Below are 14,053 nucleotides of genomic sequence, written 5' to 3'. Positions count from 1 at the left end.
GTTGCAGCGTTGCCTTCATTATAATCCTTAAACTTTGAACAAAAGACGTGACATGGCTGCGGCATGATACACCACATAATTCAATTTAGATGAATATAGTATGTGTGTTTTACTTCAATGCTTTTCCTGAGGTCTGTTTATTGATGTGTGCACATTTCCTTTCTTTGAAAATCTGTGTTTGTGTGAATCGTCACGAACGTTTTTATATTTCCAACAGACCATTAATGCCGCAGCCGTCGTATTTGGTGACGTCATATATATTTACATATGAACCAGGAAGCCTTGTAAATATCGAGTGAATTGTCCCAACAGCTTAGTGTAACTTTGGTGCTTGTATGACAATGTAACACTAAACATGGACGTTTGTTTTCTCCGCAGTCTCCTTTTTGTTGTTCTGACGACCCAGATATTTGGAGACGGTAAGTGTTTCTTACTGAAGCCACGAAGTCAGAGGAAAATATTAGCATGTTTGCTAACTGTCATGGCTGGGTAGAAGTTACCTGGACACCGCAAATAAATCCAATGTATATGCACTTTAACTGGGATGTGAACCCTACACTGGGTTCTTCTTTATTAGTAGATTAATAATGATACATACCCAATTTCCCCACTGTGGGACAATTAAAGGTTTTCTTATTTTTATTCAAATATCAGGTCTTCACAACGTTAGCCTGACAGTTAATAATAGCAACATACAGTACATACATGTAGTTTACTGAGCAGCAAGTACATTTATAATTAAAACTGTACACATTTTATTCATTCTTTAACTTCTTAAACATGATTAGATGTTTTTGCCAAATGTATAATATAATATTGAATAATTTGGATAAAGTGAAAATATTAATCTGTGATGACATGCTAGTCTAACTGATCTGTCCCAAAATAAAGCGTGTGCTTTACAGTACTCACTGATCTGTTAGTGTGACCGCAAGGAAACAATATTTTTAATCTGCTGCTAATTTCCACTGTCACAGTAAAATCGTTTCCCTCCACAGATGATCAGGTGACTTTCGTGTCAGAGCTCTCATCCAAACCAGCTCAGAAGCTGTCAAAGTACGCTTGGTATGCCTCTGTGAGGCTGCACAGGTTTCACATACCGGAGGATGCTGCCATTGCTCACTGGCTGTTCTCTGTGACCAAAGGCCACAACTTCCACTGCGGACAGCACAACGTCTCCATGTAGAACTGAGTTCCTTACTACCCAAGCCTGCACTTTCATCTGCGCATCACACATCTCTTCTGTATTAAATTAGATCAGCTTTCCTTTACGTGACTCATGTTTATAAGTGATCTTATTTCTCTGTTCTAGCCATATTCGATGGGGTGCACCTCCAGTTATAAACCCTCTTGGATTGGTATTTCCCAATGCGACGCAATGGAGCCCCTGCCTGTCTCTGACTTTGCCAGTGACATCACACAGCTCCACAACCTTTAACCTTGTCAGTCCTGCTCCTGGTGACTGGTACATTGCAGCCCACTTGCCTAAAGATGATGGACGTATAGAACAGAAGGTTTGTATATGTCTGTATGTAGTGCTGCACTATATACACATGACAATTTGCATTAATACTTCAGCTGTAACCAGTGTAGATTTACAGTAGCTAAGAATGTTTTTGTTTGGCTGCATTGTGCTCCTGAAATACTTGGGCTTTTCAATGAGACAAGTTAAAAAGGATTTGGCGGCATGTGAGCTTCAACGACAACATTGATTTGTACCAGAAGGTCAAACCAGTAAAATTATTTCAAATATGCTCTACTTGCTCTTTGTCCTTTATCTTTTCTATGATTAAACAGATTAAACATTTTTTATTTGTTAGGGCTTTCCATCATGCTCCTACTTCTTCCAGCCTCAGCTTTCCATTAGGAGAGCAGTGGACACTCCGATTTTACAGCAGGGCTTCCTTCTCCAGCAGACTGCAGCCCCTGACAAACCTGCACGCCTTAAGTAAAAAATCTCTGCACATGCATTTGAATTTGCTTAATCACATGATTCCACTTTTTGTGTAGTGTTAAGTGTACTTGCCCCTGTTTTAGGTTGTATGTTCCAGAGTTTGCCTCTTCCCTCCTCGTGTCCGTCGCTAACTGTTCATCTAGAGAGAAGCCAGACAATGGAAACTGCTCGCTTGTACTCAGGCTTGGCTCCAGCTCTGTACAGCAGGGCCCAGTGACAGTGAATTGCTCAGGGAGTAGCTGCTCTGCACCTCTGTTCAACCCACCTTGGGACGTCTGGATACAAGTTGTTGTTGAGAGCAACCAAGAAAACCAGACTGTATCTTTCAGTATTGTCTCAAACTACACAGGTGAACGCAGAAACTTGTGTCATGAATATGAGTTTTAACTTGAAATCTTTACTAATATTTACTAAAATGTTCCGCTGTTTGTGTGTGTGCACCAGTGGGTTGTAAACCTACCAGTGTAGGTCTTAAGGCAGACGACGACATCAGTTTTGGCAACAGCAGCTTTACCACTTCAACGTCCTTAGGGAACGGCTCTGTGGTTAGCAACGCACTCACCATTGGCAACAAATCCACATCAGCGCTGACACCGCTGTTGCCATCGGCGTGTGTCTGGAGCATCCCTGTGCTTTACGAGGAGGTGGATGTTCTGTCGCTCAGGTTCACTGCTGTTAATGGACCCAATGTCAGTGTGACAAATACACACCCCACACTGCTCACCTACCCGCTGCAAGCACAAGCCACTGGTGGTACACTGAACCTACAGCTCTTACTCAACACGGTGAGTAGCATGGACTCACTATGCCCTTAATCACATGGAGCCTCCAGAATCATGGAGTTTATCCTCCATGCCCCGTGTTTAACTTTGGTGTGTGCGCGTGTGTGTTTATAGACTAATGTCACCCTGGGTAACAGCAGCAATATTGTGGCCTGTCTGTCTCCTTGGGCTCCAGTCCTCAAACTCAACGACTCCCAACCCTGTCGCACAGGTAGCAAAGACCATTTATGATTTCCTCACTTTTCATTATGTATGATCACCTGATGACTACAGTTGCTTGCTCAACAAAAGTAAATAAATTGGAATGTGTAAAATTATAAATGGTTGAATGTCCTTTTAGAAATGGAAACATTTTGTTTGTGTGTGTGTTTGCAGCTTTGTTTGGAGGATATCGTGTCCAAGTAAATACCAGCTCTCCTAAAGCTATGGTTAGGCTGCCCTTCCCCCAGTCAGCAACGTGGTACCTTACCCTGCAGATCACATGCAACAGGTAAAACTCACACAGGCATTTGGCATTTTTTTATTTTTTGTTTCGTCCACATTTTCTGCAACTCTAAATTTTTTCATGCATTTCGTCTGTCTTGTAGAGATCAATATCAACCTTGTGTCTTTCCCTAAGTGCAGGAATATGTTTGTATTTCCATGTGATCAGAAGCAGAGTTTGGCTTCTTTGTCACTGTCTATTGTTCTTGCTTTTGCAGCAGTGACTGTGGGAACACATCTGTGGTGTCTATCATACCAGAGGTGTTTGTCAGTGGCTGTGTAGACGACTGTGGCACGTACGGCGAATGCAGGCTACTGAGATCCTACACCTACCTGTACGCTGCCTGTGTCTGCAAGGCTGGTGCGTCACAAACACACACACATGACCTCAGTTAATGTAGACTGCCTTTACACTAATGAGTACTAAAATATTTATTCTTCTACTTAATGTAGTGTTTCTCTGATGTGTGTGTGTGTGTGTGTGTGTGTGTGTGTGTGTGTGTGTGTGTGTGTGTGTGTGTGTGTGTGTGTGTGTGTGTGTGTGTGTGTGTGTGTTTGTGTGTGTGTGTGTGTGCAGGGTGGAGTGGCTGGGGTTGCACTGATAATTCAACAGCTCAGTCATTTAGTCATCAGCTGACTGCCACTCTGCTGCTCACACTCAGCAACCTGTGCTTTCTGCCCGCCATCATAGTGGCCATCTATCGCCTTTACATAGCTGAGGCATCCGTCTACCTTTTCACCATGTTCTTCTCCACGGTAACACACAGACTATCGAAGCCACATAGTCTTGGAAGTTTTAGCGTTGTAGATTTTATTATAATACATTTCCTTCTATGTTCAGTTCTACCATGCATGTGACCAGCCAGGTGTAGCTGTACTATGCATCATGAACTACAATACTCTACAGTACTGTGACTTCCTCGGCTCGGTTTGTTCCTTCTGGGTCACTATCCTGTGCATGGCTCGCATCAAAGACACATTCAAATATGTAAGACACATATTGTTTAAGGTCTAATAACATTTAGCTAAATTTTGTTGGTTTAATATCATTGTCTTCTTACTTCTGTGTGTGTGTGTGTGTGTGTGTGTGTGTGTGTGTGTGTGTGTGTGTAGTCTCTATTCATGCTCGGGGCTTTGCTTATTGCCATGTCAATGCAACTGGATCGTGCCGGCTTGTGGAACATGCTGGGCCCCATTCTCTGTGGACTCCTGTTTATGGTTACAACATGGGTAAGATGCTGCTAAGACGATTCAGTGTATAATATTTTTATGACTTCAGAGACTTCTGAGTTTAGATCTTGGTAAAATGATGAAGTTGCTGTGGTCGATGTTGCCATTCATTTACAGGTGTACCGAGGGGTACAGCGGCGGCATTGCTACCCACCTTCTTGGAAGCGCTGGGTCTTGTACCTGATCCCCGGGGCTATTTGCGCTCTCACTGGGGTCTGCTTGTACATTTTTGCCGAGACCGAAGAAAACTACTTCTATACACATTCACTCTGGCACATCCTGGTGGCCAGCTGCGTGGTTTTCATGCTGCCGCCTAAGGAGAAGAACATGGAGGCGTCGGGCTGGAGCAGGGGCTGGAGCATAGGCTGGAGGCCGCGGGTCTGTGGGTATACTCTGTGTCAGAGCGGAAAGGATGAACTCTACACTGTCACATAATGGGGCAGGAACTGAGGCGAACAATCAGAGTGACTACGGGGTGGTAGAAATACAAAGTTCCAAGTCCTATATTCTAATAGGCCTGTATCAACAAAGACATTGTCAAACGCACACAGGCACTAAGCGTAACCCAAATAGACCCCGCTGAGACCTCCAAGGTGGTCCAGTGAAGAAGCTTCAATTCAAGCATCGGAACCTTCAGGTATGAGACCACCTGAGCTCTCTGCTTGTGGCTAGACATTCTTACGCGTTGTACATTTTACTAGGTTGGAAAATGATTGTTGAAGAATGACGTGCAATAATGCTTTGTGGAATTCCTTCAAATATCTATTCTCACAAATACAAATATTTAATATTTGTAGCCTTTAAGTTTTTTTTCCTAGCACTAACTAACTACTAGCGTCTCTGTTCGTCTGTATGTGCCTGCACATTTATGTCTTTGAATCACGTGCAGGAGCTTGTGTCCATCTTTCTACTTTTCAAGTTGCGGCTTAAACTTTTCAAGTTCTTTTCAAGTTGCGGTTTTTACACACTTTTATTATAAAGCTGTAATTAACATCGCCCATATGTGGTATAATGGGCACATTATGAATGTATATTTGCATTACAGTGTCGAATGCCTTTTCTCTTTGTGAATGAGTGCACCTTAAGTGTATGAGTGAAGCTGTTCATGTTTTGTTTTATATAAGACAAAGTAAATGTTTTGTCCGAGTGTGGTGTGGTGCAGGTTTAATTTGAGCTAATTCTGTAACTTTTTTGCTTTAATTATTGAAATATTGTTTTTTATGTGAATGTAAGGAGGACTATGGACTATGTAGAACTGTAGGACTATGAAAAGCAATTCAACCACTAAAATATACTTTAGCTGGCATTTCATGTTCAGGGAAAGAAAATGTACCTTCCTTGTATTTAGGAATGATTAAAACCCAAACAGCATTTAACAAAATAAAATATGCAAAAGGTTTGATGTTTTGTATTGATTTCCGTGTTGGCATAGATCCCCCCCCCCCCCCCCCCCCCCCCCCCACACACACACACACATACACACAAGCAGTGAGAAGGCTTGAAGCAGATTATCATAATCCTCACGAATGCAGAGAGCTTCCGTTTAAACACACATTTCAGTGTGTTGTGTATCTGCTTGTGTGCTCTTATGCAGCTTACGTCCATTAGAGAAATTGAAGGCCCCCCTCACGATTTTCAGTTTGATTCTGCAGATTACACATCTGCCCTAACCTGCTGTGGTGTGGTTGGCATGTGAGCAGTAAAATGACTTTATTTTCATAAACCTTGGGATCTGCAAGACGAACTGAAAGACTTTAAATTGATCCAAGCTTTGAAGCTGTGGCTCTCATTTCCTATAATACAATTTAGCAGCATCCGTTAGACTCTTTGCTGTAAAATGTTACTTGTTAATGTTTACTTTCATCAACTCATTCCATCTCTGCTTGCCCTGCTCTGTTCGGGCCTCACCCTGTTGAGACTGGCGATCTGTCACCCAACGATGGCTGGGATAAGCTCCAGCCCTCCTGTGAACCTTGAATGAATAAAGCCGCAGAAAATATCAGGGAGTGAGAAAAATCTTTTAAGCAGACTGAGGACTTTAACTGCATGTAGCCAGCAGAGGGAGACAATCCACTAGAATAACCTGCATGGAACCAATAAGAGGAAAAATGGAGGGAGGTAAATGGAGGCTGTCACATTTTTAACATTGAGGTATGCAGTTTCCTACAATAGCCCTTTTACAGATTTTTGAGCAGATGCCTGCAAATGAACTGGAGATCACATGCTCCAACCAAAGGTCGACACACGCTCACATTTTGAGCGTTTTACCACAGCATGCAGAGCACATCAGACTAAACGCTGAATGTCGCTGTGACTTTATTGAGATGAGAACATGCTCAAGCATCAAGCCTCGGCACAGAAAGAATAAAACAAGCTGAATGATAACCACAGTCCTGAGTTAGATTAGAATTAGATTAGACCTAATAGACAAGTTCAGATCTTGTCTGAATTTTCTATAAGATCAAGAGAAACAAATAAAACCTAAACTTTGACCTGTGATATTATTGAGCTGAATACATCCTAAATAAATCCGAAATATAAATTCAAAGTTTATAGTTTAGTATTAACTCATGAACTTACTTCCAACTTCCAGTCTGGTTCCTTCACCAAACGTCCACCACAGTGAAACAAACTGGTTGAGTGGTCGTACAAAAACCTCAGACTGTAGAGACACAGCTCTGACTCTGACAAACTGAACTAAACCTACAAAATTCAACTTCACTATTACGTCTATAACTCATGGACACTGGCTAACCTAAAAACAATTAAATTTATTTTAAGTTAACATTTGCTAAACTTAAAGTTTTTGTTTTAGTTAATGTTTGCAAGATTAAAGTTTTACTTCAGACATTTTTTTCTTCCTTATTTGTAAAATTAGACAAATACAAATATTCACTGCAATCATATCTTTAAATATTTGACTTACTTCCAATATCCAGTCTGGTTCCTCCACCAAATGTCCACCACAGTGAAACAAACTGGTTGAGTGGTCAAACAAAAACCTCAAGCACTGACTCTAAGAAACAAACTCTACACAATCAGACACAAACTCAGGACAATGGCTGAAAAAAACATTCACAATTACGTTACTATGTAATAAAGTTATATATGTATATTTATTGACTTTTTTGTCAAAAGTTTGGGTTTTTGACTCCTTCAAAATGAATTCTCTGATTAATTTATTGATCCACATGATCATATTGATCACAGATAAACATCATCATGATGATATTGACAGAGAAAAAGGGTCTTCTACTGAAGGTGGACTTAAAACCATCATGATATGCAGATGTGGGTTGAGTATGTTTCTGACAGTAAGCTATAATGCTCCCACCTGCATGCTGAAAGGAAGATGTACACTGAAAGCAGAGCTCTGAACATTGAAAAGAAAAGTTTTGACTAGAAAACAGAAGGAGAAAAGGACAATTCCTGGTGGTTGCTATGGTGACCGACAAAGACAATGAAGACAGAGGTGGCGGCGTCTGACATGTATCTTTGCACTGGCACTGTCACACCTGGGAGCCGGCCACAGAGTTGGTACCTGCCTGCCCGGCCTGCTTGATGCGGCCGTCATCCTCGGTTGCCACGGCGACTGCCTGAGCCGGCGAGGGGCTGGAGTGGCGCTGGCGTCTCATGAAAGGGAAAACACTGACATGGGAGATGGAAATAAGCATCATATAAAAACAGAATCATAGTAGATAATGTGGCGTATTTACCTTTTCTTGGTTTCCTGGGGGACGACAGCTTTGGCCAACATGTTCTTATAGAGATCAGACTTAAGGTATCTTGGGTAGGAGTCCTAGACACACACATGCCACAAAATAGAACAACATAAATTTGAAGTACATCATTATTTATACAGTTGTCATAAGTTATACAGTGTGAAACCACAGTGGGGATGACGGACCTTCTTCATTAGGAAATAGATGTGCATCTGTGCGTCGTCCATGACGAAGTGATGCGGTTCTTTGATTCCCTCCAGCGTTTTATCCATCGTCTTGCTGTCGATGTTGACCCAGCGGACGGCTCCCGGAGCCAGAAAAGTCCTGAATCACACGTGTGAGAGGTCAGAGTCAGCAGAACATAAGACGTTTCTGCATTTCTGCGGAGTCGTTCACCCTCGAACCTACTTGTAAACGTCTTCCACTTTCTCTCCAATCTTGGAGTTTTCTCCGTGTTTGATGTCCTCACAGGCTTGCCAGAAACACAGGTTCTCCGCTGATGGTAAAGCAAATAGTGACACATTTAGACTGTGTGGAAAAATATTTTAGTAATTTGTTTGTATGGATAAACAACCCTCCCGTCTTTTAATTTGTTTTGTTTGGACTCACTATGTTGTGAAATTCATTTTCTTTTCCACTACCTCAAGCCTTCCACCACTGGGAGTGGAAAATGTCATTAGAGAGGAAAATAAAGTCACACATGCTACTAACGCTGAGAATCAAATTAGGGTCATTACGAAGATGACTGTCTTGTCTTCAGATAAACCCTGGAAAACTGCAAAACTGCATATGTGAATTATTAAATGTCTTTTAAATGCAGTCCTCACCACTGAACTCCTTTTCTAGGTAGGTCATGAACTCCTGCCGCCCCATGGGGTCGCTCAGAAGCTCCATGAAGCTAAAGCTCCAGCGCTCCACTCGGAGGCGCGTTGGTGTGGGCACGCTGTTCACAGAAACAAACCACGTGACGCCTGTGAAGGTGTGGATCACACAGGTGGACTGAGGTGTGTGTGCACGTTAGCTCACACTTGTGCGTTCATCGTCCAGTGCGCGGTGTCGTCGGAGATCCAGGGGTTGCTGGGGAGGCAGCCTTGCATAATGGGGTCGTGGTTCTGGTACTGCTCACTATATTTCACAAAACTGCACACACACACACACACACACACACACACACACACACACACACACACACACACACACACACACACACACACACACACACACACACACACAGTATTATTGTATTAGTGCTCCCGATCGTAAGAGTTAATGGCCACTAATTCCAACTTGCCTCTGGAAGCATCCATTAGTGGCTCTCATAGTGGGAGCACTAGTGTGTGTGTGTGTGTGTGTGTGTGTGTGTGTGTGTGTGTGTGTGTGTGTGTGTGTGTGTGTGTGTGTGTGTGTGTGTGTGTGTGTGCGCGCTTAAGCCGGTGTAAGCAAGAATCTGTGAAGAGTCTGGTTCAGTAAAATGTCATGTCCATTAAACCTGGACATCCATGCATCTGCATGGGAGTGTAGATCACAGCGGCACGCACCCTTCCAGGCAGATGGACGACTTCACCCGATTTCTTCCCAGGGCTCTTCTACAGGTTTCAATCTGTAAACGAAGAAACATCATGTACATACAGTTAAGTGAATGTACCAGCAACCATGTATGTGTTTAATGTTCCTACAATTAAGCTTTATAATGATCTATGATGGTTACCTCCTTTTTGTAGTAGTCGCTGTTCTGGTTCTGTGAAGAGACACATAGTTTCACTAATGGGTGACGGATAATGACCACAGTCCTGAGTTGTATAAATACTATTTGATGATGTACAGATAAATGTACTGTGTTAATCAGAAACTGTTGTATGTTTTCAACAGTCTGCATATGAGACAGTAGAGATGTCCGGGCCTCCAAATCTTATTATGACTATAATATACTTATCGTCTAACCCATAATGCATTCTGCACCTCACTAGGACACTTACTTGAAGAACAGTCCAGCGCGAAAAACGAGGGAAAGCACCGAAGCAAGTCGACAAACAGACACACAGCAGATGTATTGTCACGTTAGAATTAACTGTGTGAAGTTTACAACAGGAGAGAAAAGAAATGTGACCATGTCACTGACCAGCGGAACGCGTGAGCTGAAGGTATTCGGTCTCTCCAGACCCATGTCCAACACATTATGTGCCCCGGGCTGAAACACAGACACACACACACACACACACACACACACACACACACACACACACACACACACACACACACACACACACACACACAGACACACACACACACACAGACACACACACACACACACACACACACACACACAGACACACACACACACACACACACACACACACACACACAGACACAGACACACACACACACACAGACACACACACACACACACACACACACACACACACAGACACACACACACACACACACACACACACAGACACACACACACACACACACACACACACACACACACACACACACACACACACACACACACACACACACACACACACTAATAACTAAGCATGTCATCTGCACATGAGTGAGCACTTATCCCTCACTGAGTTTTCCACTCTGCTAGCTCTGACGTTTATTCCCAGGCCTCTCTTTGTTTATCTCCATGTCCTCGTACCTAATTCATAAGGGCAAGACAAGATGGAGTCCTCCCTCCAAACCCTTGTCCTACGCTTCACCCTCTCTTCCTCCCTGCAGCGCTGCTCTCCAAACACACTTTCCTCCTTCTTGTGTGCACACACATATATGTATGCACATTTAGGAGCAAAGGGCGCAGTGTATTTTAATGGATTTTTATAAACTATAATATAACAAATTCCAGCGTAGTAGGAGCAGTAGAATAAGAGTGAACGTACCGGGGGTCTGTTGATGAGCCAGTAAGCCTGCTCCTGACATTCTAGAACAATGCGATCAGCCTTCCTCCTCTGTTTGGATGCTCTAAACATAAATCACACTGTAAGTGTGTGTGTGTGTGTGTGTGTGTGTGTGTGTGTGTGTGTGTGTGTGTGTGTGTGTGTGTGTGTGTGTGTGTGTGTGTGTGTGTGTGTGTGTGTGTGTGTACCTGAGCTGCTCTCTGGCTTGCATCACCACAAAGTCCCATGTGTGGTTGATCCTCTTGTTCAACACACTGTATCTCTCCTAACAGAGATGGAGAAAACCAGAGGCAGAGAAGTGATGACACAGGCCAGTTGATCCAGACTTGCTACCTCATAATTTATAACCCCACCTCCCCCACACACACACACACACACACACACACACACACACACACACACACACACACACACACACACACACACACACACACACACACACACACACACACACACTGGTCGCATAAGCACAATTACTTTTCTCACCTTTTCATAATCCATCAATTCTCCTTGTTTCCGTATGTTCTTTTTAGCCAAATAAATTGCTGGTGAAATATAAGAAGGAACGAAAATAGAAAAGGAATAAATGACAATTGTCCTCTTATTCACATGGTTTTCGTTGGTATATCATCTAAATAAGTTTAAGCAGAGGTTTTGACTAATAATTGTTCTACTGACACACGTGACAGGCCTTCAGTTTAAGGTTACACTGGCCTTACCATAGTCCAGTTCAGAGGCAGGCCACCGGGTACTGGTCCAGAAATAAGGCGTCTGAGGAAAACAAGTTGATTTTTTTTGTTTGATGGCAAGGGGGACATCAAATATGCAAAAGGGGATGTCAGATTAGGAAGTGAGCTAGCAAAGTGAAGGATAGGTAGCAAAGTGGATGTGTAGATTGTGCGGTGGGCGGTGGAAAAAACACATTTCATCTGACCTGGAAGCGGTACGGACACTCGTCGGGCTGTAGCACAAGACATCTGGGCTCCTTGAGAGGGTAAATATACCCGTATCTCACCAGCATGTCGCCAAGGTGCAGAGCTTCTATGAAACCACAGAAGAAGAAGGCTTTCTGGATTTAAAACTATAACTGTGTGCTCTTACAATGATAATTCATGACGGAAATAATAATAACTAAAAATGCTTTCTTTTAGCCCATTCCCAGGGGCTCTGTCAACAGATTCTCTAAAGTAAAGGCTTTGTTCCTGTGCTGAAATCCATCATCAATCTTTAGCCACTCCTCATTTATTAAAGAGCCCTACTTTTATGACTGACAGCTACCCAAAAAAGCTGCACAGTGCATTTTAATCAGCTAACACTGCTTACCGTCTGTCCCAAACCTTTCCTCCATCACTGGTCTCTAAACTAAGCCAGGAGCTACTTTTTTTCACCCTCTAATTTAGTTGAGGTATGGTGAAGTCTCCTGTGGTGAAACCTCCACAGGGACATTAATCAAACCCAGATCATCAAGTGAGTTAATCAAACTCGGATCCTCTGGGGCTCACCCTGGGCCTGTTTACTGGAAACAGCAATCCCACAACGGATGCACACTACAGCACATTCACTTGACCGAAAACACCATATCCTGGCAACAGAGATCCACACAATATCCTTTAAAACACACACACACACACACACACACACACACACACACACACACACACACACACACACACACACACACACACACACACACATATATACTCACCTTCATCGCAGATATTATATTTCTGAATCAACCAGTCTATTATATCACGGCCTGTGGAAGAAAAAAAAAGAAACACAAAAGGAAGTTAAACTTTCTTCCTTTACTCACACACTGTATTCTCCCAAATCCATTTCTACATTATGCATGAGCAGTGGAGCAAACACAAGAAGCAATGTGCACATCCACGAAGATGCTAACACACACTGACATGTCCACGTATCCACACACACCTGTCATGGCATGTGGAATGACAGTAATAAGGAGCCTCTGGTTTCGCATCTTCATACCCATGTCAGGGTCTTGCATGGCCACAGTCACTTTTTCCATCTGTCAATGCGCACACACACACACACACACACACACACACACACACACACACACACACACACACACACACACACACAAATTCATCCAATATGCAACACAGAGAAAAATAATTATTATTACTATGCAAGTCTTGCAATATAGTATTCAAATTCTATATTTTATTCTTACACTGGCGCACGTTTCATAACATTGGTAAACCACAGGGTAACATCTGCACAATAACGTGTCACAGTCGAAGGAACAGAAACATTTGGTCTTACCTTTCGAAAACATGCCATTTGCTCCCGGTGCCAGTCTCCTTTACCCACAGTGCTGATGGTCATCTTGCAGGATGTTTGGGATCCCTTAACGGGACGATAAAGTGCGAGATCGGACTAAAGTGCTGCCGGGAGCGCGCAGCAGAGAGCGCGTAGCTCCCTCCTTTTTTTCCATCAGACGTCCCGGTGCTCGACGAGCGCGCCCCCGTGTACATTAGAAATGATTGTGATCTCAAATCTCAAATATAGACTGAGATATTAAATAAATTGTGAGAAGTTCTACACTCAGAAAGATTTTTGACTTAACACAAAAATGAGCAGGAATAATACCCGTGACACATATTAATGCTTAACATACTCGCTTCAAGTATTTTGAGATAATAACGGAAAATGAAAATTTCAATTTCGATCAATGTTTTGTTCGTAAAAGAGGAAAACTTAAAAATACGTATTTACAAACATTACATTGTAATATAATATAATATAAACAAAAGCAATAATAATAACACTTATGCCTACACTTTAAATAATCTACTATATTTTAGGATAACTTAGTAAAGGTTACGTTTCTCAGGTATACCCTATGTATATCAAATGTATAATAAACGTATTTATTATTTCTAGGCCAAATGACTGTTATTTTGTAGGTAATGTCTTTGTCGACTTTTACTAAATAGCATATTGCCC

General features: G+C 42.5%; 2 protein-coding genes across 5 annotated transcripts; one reads left to right on the top strand and one right to left on the bottom strand.

Annotated features, from left to right (window-relative positions):
• Positions 1 to 252: 252 nt before the first annotated feature.
• pgap6 (post-glycosylphosphatidylinositol attachment to proteins 6) lies at positions 253 to 5,848 on the top strand. 3 transcript variants are annotated; one of them, XM_029132609.3, is made up of 13 exons: positions 253 to 419; positions 999 to 1,182; positions 1,313 to 1,514; positions 1,821 to 1,948; positions 2,038 to 2,303; positions 2,399 to 2,739; positions 2,851 to 2,947; positions 3,112 to 3,226; positions 3,438 to 3,580; positions 3,911 to 3,975; positions 4,061 to 4,207; positions 4,333 to 4,449; positions 4,567 to 5,848. In XM_029132609.3, the coding sequence occupies exons 1-13, from the start codon at positions 356 to 358 to the stop codon at positions 4,882 to 4,884; spliced, it is 2,187 nt and encodes a 728-aa protein (XP_028988442.1). In that variant the 5' UTR covers positions 253 to 355; the 3' UTR covers positions 4,885 to 5,848. The 3 variants fall into 3 exon arrangements, with proteins under 3 accessions (XP_028988442.1, XP_028988441.1, XP_028988443.1); XM_029132608.3 differs by having other exon boundaries at positions 3,797 to 3,975; XM_029132610.3 differs by lacking the exons at positions 3,911 to 3,975; positions 4,061 to 4,207.
• A 900-nt stretch (positions 5,849 to 6,748) lies between these two features.
• rgs11 (regulator of G protein signaling 11) lies at positions 6,749 to 13,839 on the bottom strand. Of its 2 annotated transcripts, none has more exons than XM_055503612.1 (17): positions 13,370 to 13,839; positions 13,013 to 13,109; positions 12,783 to 12,833; positions 12,012 to 12,118; positions 11,797 to 11,848; positions 11,564 to 11,622; positions 11,266 to 11,342; positions 11,060 to 11,141; positions 10,291 to 10,359; positions 9,880 to 9,909; positions 9,710 to 9,771; positions 9,198 to 9,311; positions 8,999 to 9,114; positions 8,580 to 8,667; positions 8,357 to 8,495; positions 8,166 to 8,248; positions 6,749 to 8,097 (listed from the first exon to the last, which is right to left on the bottom strand). In XM_055503612.1, exons 1-17 carry the CDS (start codon positions 13,430 to 13,432, stop codon positions 7,959 to 7,961), a joined length of 1,428 nt encoding a protein of 475 aa, XP_055359587.1. In that variant the 5' UTR covers positions 13,433 to 13,839; the 3' UTR covers positions 6,749 to 7,958. The 2 variants fall into 2 exon arrangements, with proteins under 2 accessions (XP_055359587.1, XP_028988857.1); XM_029133024.3 differs by having other exon boundaries at positions 9,880 to 9,903; positions 13,370 to 13,832.
• Positions 13,840 to 14,053: the final 214 nt, after the last annotated feature.

The sequence above is a fragment of the Betta splendens genome, chromosome 17, assembly GCF_900634795.4.
Source record: "Betta splendens chromosome 17, fBetSpl5.4, whole genome shotgun sequence".
Lineage (NCBI taxonomy): Eukaryota > Metazoa > Chordata > Actinopteri > Anabantiformes > Osphronemidae > Betta > Betta splendens.
Note: the sequence above shows the minus strand (reverse complement) of the source record. Positions and strands in the feature narration are given on the sequence as shown.

What these genes read in the sequence shown, in the direction of transcription:
- pgap6 (XM_029132608.3), top strand. Translation starts at nt 356, where the DNA reads ATGGACGTTTGTTTTCTCCGCAGTCTCCTTTTTGTTGTTCTGACGACC. An exon ending in GACCCAGATATTTGGAGACG is followed by an intron (nt 420 to 998) that starts GTAAGTGTTTCT and finishes TTCCCTCCACAG; the next exon opens with ATGATCAGGTGACTTTCGTG. An exon ending in CTGCAGATCACATGCAACAG is followed by an intron (nt 3,227 to 3,437) that starts GTAAAACTCACA and finishes TTGCTTTTGCAG; the next exon opens with CAGTGACTGTGGGAACACAT.
- rgs11 (XM_055503612.1), bottom strand. Translation starts at nt 13,432, where the DNA reads ATGACCATCAGCACTGTGGGTAAAGGAGACTGGCACCGGGAGCAAATG. An exon ending in ATATAATATCTGCGATGAAG is followed by an intron (nt 12,119 to 12,782) that starts GTGAGTATATAT and finishes GTGGTTTCATAG; the next exon opens with AAGCTCTGCACCTTGGCGAC. An exon ending in AAAGTGGAAGACGTTTACAA is followed by an intron (nt 8,496 to 8,579) that starts GTAGGTTCGAGG and finishes CGTGTGATTCAG; the next exon opens with GACTTTTCTGGCTCCGGGAG.